The 11,294-nt window shown below is 35.1% G+C and overlaps 1 protein-coding gene across 1 annotated transcript; it reads left to right on the top strand.

Annotated features, from left to right (window-relative positions):
• Positions 1-7,921: 7,921 nt before the first annotated feature.
• On the top strand, positions 7,922-10,606 carry LOC110916108 (expansin-A1). The gene is made up of 4 exons (XM_022160867.1): positions 7,922-7,993; positions 8,088-8,222; positions 9,061-9,373; positions 10,069-10,606. Exons 1-4 carry the CDS (start codon positions 7,978-7,980, stop codon positions 10,373-10,375), a joined length of 771 nt encoding a protein of 256 aa, XP_022016559.1. The 5' UTR covers positions 7,922-7,977; the 3' UTR covers positions 10,376-10,606.
• The last annotated feature ends 688 nt before the right edge of the window (positions 10,607-11,294 follow it).

The raw sequence follows: 11,294 nt of genomic DNA, 5'->3' as shown, positions 1-11,294 counted from the left end.
TAACTACTCACAACCATTTGAAAATTACCAACCCAACCATCATAAGGTCATAAACCAAACGGTGCTCAAGTAATATAACATTGGATCCTTTAACTATCAATCAAACCATCGCATCTGTTCATGAACCATATTATTCGAACCAACATAAACCTGTGAAATTTTCCTTCCCTAATACTTGGAAGCGGTACTATGTTTCACAAAAGTCGCAATGGTTTATGCAAAAGTTATTTCAATTCTATAAATTAGCAACCTTCCTTATCTTATTTACGTTTGGAAAAGCAAAAACCGTTGTGCAATTCCTTCTGGCGATTCGTACTGCGTCTCTTCGCCTCTGGCGAGTCGTAACCACCACTTCGACGTCTCCGGTGAGTCATAACCACCGCCTCTTTATCTCCGACGAACTATAACTGCCCTGTCTTTGTCACGCATATGGATCTTTGAAGTGATTAAAATCCTGATTCACATATATCAAAAGATTGACTTGGATAATCCCCAAAGGACCGTGGAATCTTCAGAACAAGTTAAAAAAAATCAAAATTTGAAAAAACAGGGACAACGAAGGACTGCCGCAAATCAAGAAATCAAATCGTAGAACCAAAATTCGAATACAAATTCAATAAAGGCCCGTCGAATAAAATACACCGATGCGAGAAAGACGCAATAAAAAGAATAAAAATCCTAAATTGCATCCGTAAATTTTTTTCTAGAACAATAATCGGATTCAGTCGTACGGTGATGGGATGGTGGTGGCGCCGTGGCGGTACTGCTGCCGGAGGAGTCTGAGCGGTTACGTTCCCGGTGAAGGCTAGGCTGTGGTCATGTTGAGTAGTGGTATTCAGTACGTTTTTATCATCCATGTATTTTCTGCACACTTAGATTTCCTTTCATGTTTCCTTTTGATGTATGAACGTTAGAATTATAAAATTACTTTCATAAGAGATGAGATTGGATAGCATTTATGCACAAATATCTATTTTTAGTCATGCAACTTAACACAAAAGTTATCCAAATTTTTTGATGTTGGTCTTTCCCTCCATGACTATTCACACTTTCTTTAAAAAAAAAAAAAAAAATTATTCAAATAGATTAGGGTACATATTCAATCTCTTTTAAGTTATTAAAAAGGTATTTAAAAAGCTTAGTGACTTATAAGATGTATATTAACGGTACTTAATGACTAGATCTGATTCCAATAAAATGTCCACTTAGATCCCCGATAGTTTTATTGTCTGAATTCATGTCTCTTTAACAACCATATTCCAAATTAAAGTATTTTATAAATTTATTTATCTTTATTTACAAATCATCTAGCCACTTGCGATTAACGCGCTACAACGATACATGCCGATGTAAAATATCTTTTTATGGTTTTTGAACAATGAAAAACACGTGTTTATATCTGTTTGGGCATATATCTTTTGGTTGCTACACCAAATATCACTACTTTACCGAACCAAACCGATATTTACCAAAGGCCCGCCGCAACGCGCGGGGGCGTATTACTAGTTACATACAAAATTCAATTTATAAAATTTTCACCTCTCTCTCTCTTAACACCACCACCATCCACCACCACACCCCACACCACAATCCTGCCATCCGCCCCACCACCATCCTCTGATGCCATCCACCCCACCCACCACCAGAGATTTGTTAGGACAAGTTTCTGAAACCGTTTCCTCAAGCCACAACCACCGCTGTTGCCTCTTCCACCATAAAAATGATATCATCGGAACCCTAGATTACCACCACCCTCGACAATCACTGTCGTAGCCACCGTCAACAATCACCCTCACTCGATCCTACCTTCGAATCCGAGACACGATTGAACCACCACCGCTGCACTTCCGGGTAAATAAAGACCACCATGAAATTCACCATGCCTGAGACCTTTGGCTGGAGTATTCCATATGCCGGAAAAACGGCCAGAGGTCAAATCCCTCTTCTTTCTCTCTACAGAACACACACACGACTATTATTAACTGTGATTTTGAGGGTTTTACGGTAGCTCGGTGATGGAAATTGGCGGTGAACGGCGGTTTTATCGTCGTCGGAAGGATCGATTTTGCCGTAGCCTTTAACGAAGGTGACAGATTCTTCTGTGAGTGAGTTTGTGCAGAATGCTGTGTAGCAGAAGAAGTAAAGGGATATATAACGACTTTAAAAAGAAGCTATTTGATTTTGTATAATGATAATAAACCGTTGAAGATGAAGAACTAAAGAAGATGATGATGGTTTTTTGAACTAAGGAGGGTTTACAGAGAAATGAACTTTCTTTATAGGGTTTATGAAATCGAAGATCAGAGATGTGTGACATGTGCGTTTTGTTATTTCAGAAGCAAAACTAGCCACGTAGGCTGTACACCTCATCATCCCCTTGCCACGTAGGATTAAAAAACTAACTCAGTTAGTGTTTTTTTAACGAAGGGGTGACAGTGACACCAAGTTGTCGAGTAGAGGGTGGTGGGAGCCAACTTGAAAGTTGGGCGTGATATTGGCCAATTTTGCATAGTTTAGGGTGATACAGTCCATTTCCCCAAGGAAAAACAAACTAAATAAAAAATAAATGGGCTAAAAACGTTTATTATTTACAGTATAAGGGTATTAAAAAAATTAATCGTTTATTATTTATATTACAAAGGTCATTTTAATGGGTTAAAATATAATTTTTTTTATCATACAGTGGTATTAAATACTTAACGTGTTAAAATATTTTATTTTTTATTGTACAGTGGCATTAAATATTTAACGGGTTAAAGCGTTCACTATTGTAGCATAGCGGTGAATTGATTGAAACAAAAGAAAAACCCTATGAATAGTAAATTGTGTGGGTAAATTTGAATTTTGGTAAATGTTATATATAGGGTGAGCCGGGACACTCCACGGGTAGGTTCCCGGGGGTTCAAAGCCGCGCCAGAACACTGCCACCTCCCTTGCGGGTATGGCTAGCTAGAACGAGTGCCCGCTCGAAATTTCGGATTTCAATGTGTTGACTCGACTTTTTGGACCGTTGGACCACATTTTAACCGTTACCTTTTATTAAAAAATCAAATTCAAATAATCAATTAACTTTCTTTATTTAACCAACTCATTCCATTACTTTAATCGACCCTATCCACATAGACTCCCACAATTTTATCTTTCCATCTACAAAAATCTCCTTTCAAAATGTCAACGATCTCGTGTACCGAAGAGGAAGACATCACGTTAGCTATGTCTTATATCGCATCTCATCACGAACGCTCGTCCTCTAGTAGGAGCGTATTGTTTTGGAACCGGGCGTTTCAACAATTTTATATCAATGTTGGTGAGACCATCCGAAACGTGGATCAACCAAACTCACGTTTCTCGTTTATTCGTTTCAAATATACAAGATTCCATGGGAGGTTCAATGGTTCATCAACGTGGAAATCCCGCGAGCTTTCAGAATCGGAAGTCATTCAAGTGGACTACAAACACGCCTACGACGAGGACTTTGAGCATATTTCGGCGTGGCAAATTCTTAGGGTGTATGTTTAGGTTTTTATGTTTTTTTTTTTTATATTTTATGTAATGTTTAAGTTTTTTGTTTTATTATATGTAATGTTTACGTTTTATGTATGTTTGGGTGTACTCTAACACTTGGGGCGTTAAAGATGACATGGTATGTTAACTACCGTTGCACATCACTCCCTTCTTATATTGAGAGGCGTTAAAGTGGTTATTTAACATATTAACGGGATGTTAAGAGATTGAATTAGTTTTATTTTTTTAAAACTAGAAAACACTAAAAATGGGGTTAGGTAGAGTTAACGAGATTAAACTATTTCTTTAGGATGAGGTGAAGTAAAATGGTAAAAAATGGATGATGTGACACCTAGGCGAAATTGAGGAAGATTAAAGTATACAGCAATGTCAAACAGAAAGAGCACACTACACATACATATATTATATTCTTCTAAGCTCAGGAGGCTAGTCAAGTATAATATTTAAAGCTTAAGCAAAGTTTTTTTTTATTAGTAGAACTTCAATTTGGACTCAAACTTAAGTTAAAGCTGGTTTAACCTTGAATAAATTTAAGTTTTTAGCGAACTAATATGGAATAACTCGCAAACGTCTTAATCTAATACTATGTCTATTTACAATTTTAAATAAGTGGCACACAAAATAACTTTATGGTTAGGTGCTTTTTGTAAGTGGTTTAAGGTTACATCACATCAATTGTAACCTTAGTGAGAAAGTCCACTTCAATGTATGTAGGAGATTTAAAGATAAAGTAACCTCTTTGTCAGCATTGACGTTGGATGGATTGTAGGCGATATATGGGCTTTTTGTCAAGATCAATGTCCCTCTTTATATTTTCACCAATTCAAGTAGCATACCATCCGATCCATAAAGGTACCAAACACTTTCATCACTTGTGTCACTTTGCTTGTGGGCTTGTAATTATGACTCGTGACTCGAACACTTTTATTTATGTTTGTGTGTATGCACTTGGCTGGTTTGCTTACGTGCACTAGCTTTTATTTTCTTCTGTTTTTCAAAAACTTACCGGTTCTAAAAGTATATTTTCTTTTTGTTTTTTTGACAGTTATCGTTTTACCCGCAACAATTTACTCAAGTTATTTTTTTATTTAACCAATTTACATTTATACTTCTGAACTTTTGTAAAGTTATTATACATCCCTTAAACTTTTAACCAAATTACACATATACTATACAAACTGAAACAATACAGACCGAATTAACGTAACATCATGCCATAGAATGCGAAAAAAAATCCGTTTTAGGAATTTTTTAGCCTCTATCATTGGTTTGGAGATGCTTTTGGTACTACCCAACTTAAAATGTAATAATATATAATGCTTTGCCAAAATTTCTGAAATGATCTTCATTGAGACCATGCGGTGTGGGCGTTTAACGCCAGCGTGGTTGTCAGTCAACGCCCATCAAACCACCCTGTGGCCAGTGTTTTGAACGGCGTTGTATTTGGGCTTCAAGTTCTCCACTTGCATTGAAGGCAAACGGCTAACAACGTGTTGACTTGTTATTGGTGGTTTCAAACTAACCGTTCAGTGGCTACTTTGACCTAATTTATTAATTTTTTTTTAAATAACACAAATGGAAGGCTCAAATTCCTCATGTTGTTCTTCTTCTTCGTCGTCGTCTGAGCTTGAGAACTTTATTTTAATCTCATTAGACGACGAGGGACCGGCACTTTTCATTAAAGTGGTTGAAACTATAATAGAAGACGAAGGGGTGCTCCTCAGCACCAAAGAGGAGGAAATATATAGCACGCGACAGAGTCACCGCACGCGATTTATTGGTAAGCAATTATTTTTACCCAACCCGACTTAGGAAGAAAGTACTTTTAGGCGTCGCTTTCGTATGAGCCGTGAATTATTTCTTAGATATCAAACGATTTATTAAATAAATATGAGATTTTTCGACAAAGAAAAGATGCGCGTGGTTGTCTAGGATTTAGCACGTTGCAAAAAGTCACGGTCGCGCTTAGACAATTGGCTTCTGGGACGGCTTCCAACATTATGGATGAGTATATAAAAATGTCAGAACGAGTGGCGAGGGAAAGCCTCCATTATTTTATGAGTATGTCGTTGAACTATATTTAAAAAAAATATATTTAAGAAAACCTATATCTGGTGACATGCAACAACTTTTGAAGGCTCATGACGAGCGACACGATTTCTCTAGGATGATCGGTGGTTTAGATTGTATAAAATAAGTGACGCATAATTTGCGAGTATTGTGAGGATGCGCCTCAACCAAAACCGTAGAGTTAAGTGATAAAGAGAAAGAAGAGACCTTATAAGAAACTAAAGATAATACAACACATCACATCCTTCGAGCGGATTTGGTTGAACACATCTGGAGCGTTCCACGACACGACATTGAAGAAGACGATGAATAAAGTTTATGTAATTTTATTTTAATTTTATGTATTTTTTAAATTTATATTGTTTATGCAATTTATATTAATGTTTTTTATTTAAATTTAATAGTTTAAAAAAAATTAATATATAATAATGACAAAAATTAGGTGCCACGTGTCGAATAACGTCATTCTTGCACGCCCTTCCCACACCCCCCATTTTTGCACCACGCCCCGTTTCTGACGCGCACTGACATGTCGTTCACGTGTCGAATAACGTCCCAAGTTCAAGCCCTTCCACACCGTATGGTCTAAACGGTTAATCTTGTTTCGAGTCGGGTGTAGACATGTTCGAGGCGTCTATTTCGGTTTCACTTGGGGTTCTTTTTTAGCAACCCTGATCCATACGACAAAAAGATGTGCCATAATGTCATGTTAAACCGTGAATCCACCACCCCCCACCAATGAAGCTCCAAAATGATGGTCAAAGGCGTGAAGAAAAATAAGAATCAAATAAGTAATCTTATTGGAAGAGTTAACCAAGCAAGACGACATTTATCTCTGGATAACGGTGAGTGAATAAAAATTCAGGGGCTCATTTTGACCAAAAAACACATATTTCGAAACAATTTGACCCATGTGAATTTGAAATTAAAATTGACTTTTCATATTCAAAATTTGTAGTTTATTGGTTTTCAGTTTTCTTTTCCATATGACATTCTTTTTTTTTGAACGGCCGACAAAACAATTTTATTCATTTGTAGCAAGATGCTACCACCAAACTTACAAAAGTTTTACACCAATTGATACCAAACCATACAATTACATACAATTACATCAACTCTAGATCTTGAATTTGCTCCAATCCTCCCACGTTAATGTAATACAATTCCATATGACATTCTATTACACATTATCCTGTCGTTTGATGGTCGCTCAGCATCTTCACCCTTACTGCACTATTCCCATTGCTTTCAAGTAAATCGTTTTAAATGATTGGATATATATTCGTTTATTTAATAAATAAATGAACATTAATAATATCTTATTTAACTAGTGTAAACGGACACGAGACAAGTCTTATTTAGTTGTTTAGGTCAACTAATGTTGTCTGTTTATTTAACTATAGTTAATTACATTGATAGTCTCTGTGACTTTATACTATAAATATCATGAGCTTGTATATTATCAGATAAATAATTAAACATTAACAATACCTTGGTTCACTTGTTTACGTCAGATAATGGTGTATGGATTATTTACCTACACTTAATTACATGGATAGTCTTTATGACTTTATACTAAATCATTAACTTTTCTAATGATATTGATGTTTATAAAACTATTGGACTTTTAATTTTACATTTGTTTAGTCTATGAAGGAACAGACATAAATAAACATGAATAAGTTCATTTCCTTAACGAAGAAATATGAATATCAAAATATATTTAATTATGTATTTGCGTTCATTCATTTATTATACTAGAGTTAAACAAAATGTCGAATTGGCAACATACGATTTGAAAGCACAATATTTATTTAACAAACACAACCGAACGATTCACGACACGTTTTCCTCATCTCTCACACACAAGTGTGAATATAGTTGAGATTATATCAGTCGGGGGAGATAACATTAAATGATCATGGTCTCACAATCTTTAATATGAATGCATATGAGTAAGTAGTCAAATATCATCCTTCATCTTCACATTCAAACTTGATGCAAACTGTAATTTCAATTCCATTTTGCAGCACACAAATATAGAATCAACCGACCACAATTTATGTCAAAATGTAACACATTCGAGAAATATGGTAAAAAAATATATATTTTATATAAATTTGTCTTGATGCAATATTATTGCATTATTGCTTCTTTCACATAAGATCAAAGACTCACCAGCACCAGGTGACTTCGTGTTGTTACAATGCTACAACGTGTTTTATTTTGAATAAATAAATAAAAAATAAAAGAAAAACATTTATACATTTATTTTCTAAACTGCCACTCACAACCATCTATTTAATCCCACATAAACACCCTTTACACTTCACCCCACTCATCATTTTCATCAACAAAGACCTTCAACTATTCTTCTCTTCCATGAATTTCTCTAAAGGTATTATAACCTTTATTGTTTTTTTTTTTAATCCAGTTTCAGCTACAAAGTTCAAGAATTTATAAAAATCTCAACTTTTGTTTAATTTTTGCAGAAAAAATGACACCCATTGGGATTTTAGTTGTGGGTATTCTTTCAATGGTCTCTCTTGTTCAAGGAAACAACAATGGAGGTTGGGTTAATGCTCATGCAACCTTCTATGGAGGTGGTGATGCTTCTGGCACAATGGGTACAAATAAAATACAACCGTTATGTTTTATCCTTCAGATTATTACTTTATTTTTTTATACTAGGTTAGAAACCAGTGTATAACACATGTTAACTATATGTTTTTCAAAAATATTTATTTTAAGTAACATATCATATATATCTCAAAGACGTTTTATATAAAAAAATTAAAGAATAAGACTTATGGTGTAATCATATTATTTACCAAATTAATAAAAAATATTATCATTTAATAGAAGAGAGACGCGATAAATCAAATTCTAGACTTCACTAGAAGTCGACATGGCCGGCTCAAGGGGAGTGAAATAAAGCAAGTATTTTGGGCCACCATTTTCATAGGGTCTCAGATTCTAAAAAAAATATTATATGTAAGTGATCTTGGATTTAAGATTATTGATATTGAGATTTATGATCTATAATTATGTATACACTGAGATAAATATGAATAATAGGATCTAAAACAATTTTTTTTTTATTTTTTATGAAAAGAGCCTCAATTTTTCTATCTGCTTTGGGCCTACAATTTTTTGAGTGGAAGTCGACACGTGTCATTTAGTATATGATATTAGAGTATCATCTTTTAGCTGCCTTGAAGTGTGTTTCCCGTTATTTTTATTTATTAGATATACGCAATTATCAGGGGCGGACCTAGGTGAAGCCTAAGCGGGCGCGTCCCTTAAAAAAATTTAGTGTATTTTTTAGGTAAAAAACCTGACTGCACCCACTGAAAATATGCTTGAACTACTCATCTGCACCCCCAACAAATAATTCCCGGGTCCGCCACTGGCTAGCGATTATGGTTTATAAGTTGTAACAAGTATGGGTATGTTAATATGCAGGTGGGGCTTGTGGGTATGGGAATTTATACAGTCAAGGGTATGGTACAAAGACAGCAGCATTGAGTACAGCTTTATTCAACAATGGGATGAGTTGTGGAGCCTGCTTTGAGATCAAGTGTGCAGGTGAACCAAAATGGTGTCATCCTGGTTCTATAGTAGTAACTGCCACTAACTTCTGTCCTCCAAACAATGCCTTGCCTAACAATGCTGGAGGTTGGTGCAATCCTCCACAACAACATTTTGATCTCTCTCAGCCTGTGTTTCAGCAGATTGCTCAGTATAGAGCTGGAATTGTTCCTGTTCATTACAAAAGGTATTTATTATATACATGCAACAATCTTGATTGTTTAACCGGCAACGTTTGAGTTCCCGACCCGAGGTCTAAGATTTGAATCCAACTTCTACTGGTTTTCTCATGTTCACGGTCCGGTTTGGTTGGTTTTGACGAAATTTTGAGACGGACCATCAACTAAGATTTTGTGAAAATACAAACTGAACCGACCAGGTTGGCTGGGTTGGTTGAACTGTCTGGATTGACACTTCAGTATTGCCAGTTTTACGATTTTAGACGATAAAAAAATATTTTTTAAAACATAATTTTTTGTATTAGAAATCTAAAAAAATACTAAGAATTGTTTATTTATATTATATTATATTATATTATATTATATTATATTATATTATATTATATTATATTATATTATATTATATTATATTATATTATATTATATTATATTATATTAATACTACGTGAATTTATATATCTAAAATAAAAAAGTATATAATAAATGTTAAACGACCGGTTCGATTTACATGACAAGCTACAAACAGTAAACCGAGTTGTAAACCAGCAGACCGTTAAAATAGAACAGTAAACCGAACCATACATATTTCAAACCTCGAAGCCGGCCGACTGTCTTCGGTTTGGACGTTTTACGAACCAATCTCACTCTAAAAACAATCTGTGATAAATTTTTAAAGTGAATATTTTTGTTTTTTATGTGACAGGGTACCATGTATGAAGAAAGGTGGGATCAGGTTCACAATTAATGGACACTCATACTTCAACTTGGTACTAATAACAAACGTAGGAGGAGCAGGTGACGTAACAGCGGTTGCGATAAAAGGTTCAAAGACCGGATGGGTACCCATGTCAAGAAACTGGGGTCAAAACTGGCAAAGCAACTCAAACCTTGATGGGCAAGCTTTGTCTTTCAAGGTGACGACCAGCGATGGTCGTACCGTCGTATGTAACAACGCGGTCCCCGCCAGTTGGTCCTTTGGCCAGACATTTACTGGCGGACAATTCACTTAGTCATTTCATCAAACACTTGGTACCCACAAAAAGAGCTCGTATTAGAGAGGCTCTTTTGTATGTTTTTAATTTTAAAAAAAGCCAGCTTTTTTAGCTAGCTGATAGTTGAGTCAGTGTGGTCAACTGGTCATGCCACACGGCCTATTTGTGTGTGTGTGTGTTATTACTTATTTGTTTGTGTTCCATAATGAATGATGCTTGCAGGTTGTCTGCAACTGTTTTTATGTGAAATCTCACTCATCTCTGTCACACAAACTGGCCACGTATTCTGGGTTATTGTCTATTTAGGGGGTGTTTGGCCTAGCTTTTATTTTTTTGGCTTATGCTTATATTTTAAAGTAGCTTATGCTTATTTTCTTTAATTTGATAAGCTATTTTTAAGTGTTTGGATTAGCTTATATTCTACAAGTTGAGTTAATCTATTGTGTATTATGGGAAGGGGTATAATACCATTGTGTGTATCATATTCAAATGAGTTAATCCACCATTTGAGGGCAAATGAGTAAAAAACAATCTTGTTCAAATAAGCTTATTCAAATAAGCTAAAAAAACCATCAACCCATAAGCTTCTTGAAATTAGCTTATATAAGCTAATAAGCATAAGCTTAAAAAGCTCAACCAAACACCCACTAGTGCTTATTTTGTAAAAATAAGCTAAAAAAGCTATAAGCTTAGATAAAAAAGCTAGGCCAAACACCCCCTTAATGTGTGCTATAACTATCAATCCCAATATGCTAAATGTACAACTTGACACAAGTACAACTCTAAACATAAGGTTTGATCCCAACCAGATATAAGGAACTAGTAGTTTGGTCTTACTTCAAATTCTATTGTATATAATATTGTCCACTTTGAGATACGTAACACCTTAAACAAATCTCTCATTCTGTCTTCGACATAAGAGATACTTAGCCATAAG

Source organism: Helianthus annuus, chromosome 16 (assembly GCF_002127325.2).
Source record: "Helianthus annuus cultivar XRQ/B chromosome 16, HanXRQr2.0-SUNRISE, whole genome shotgun sequence".
Classification (NCBI taxonomy): Eukaryota; Viridiplantae; Streptophyta; class Magnoliopsida; order Asterales; family Asteraceae; genus Helianthus; species Helianthus annuus.
The sequence above is the reverse complement of the archived record's forward strand: the minus strand, read 5'-3'. Positions and strand labels throughout refer to the sequence as shown.

What these genes read in the sequence shown, in the direction of transcription:
- LOC110916108 (XM_022160867.1), top strand. An exon ending in TGATGCTTCTGGCACAATGG is followed by an intron (nt 8,223 to 9,060) that starts GTACAAATAAAA and finishes GTTAATATGCAG; the next exon opens with GTGGGGCTTGTGGGTATGGG. An exon ending in GTTCCTGTTCATTACAAAAG is followed by an intron (nt 9,374 to 10,068) that starts GTATTTATTATA and finishes TTTATGTGACAG; the next exon opens with GGTACCATGTATGAAGAAAG.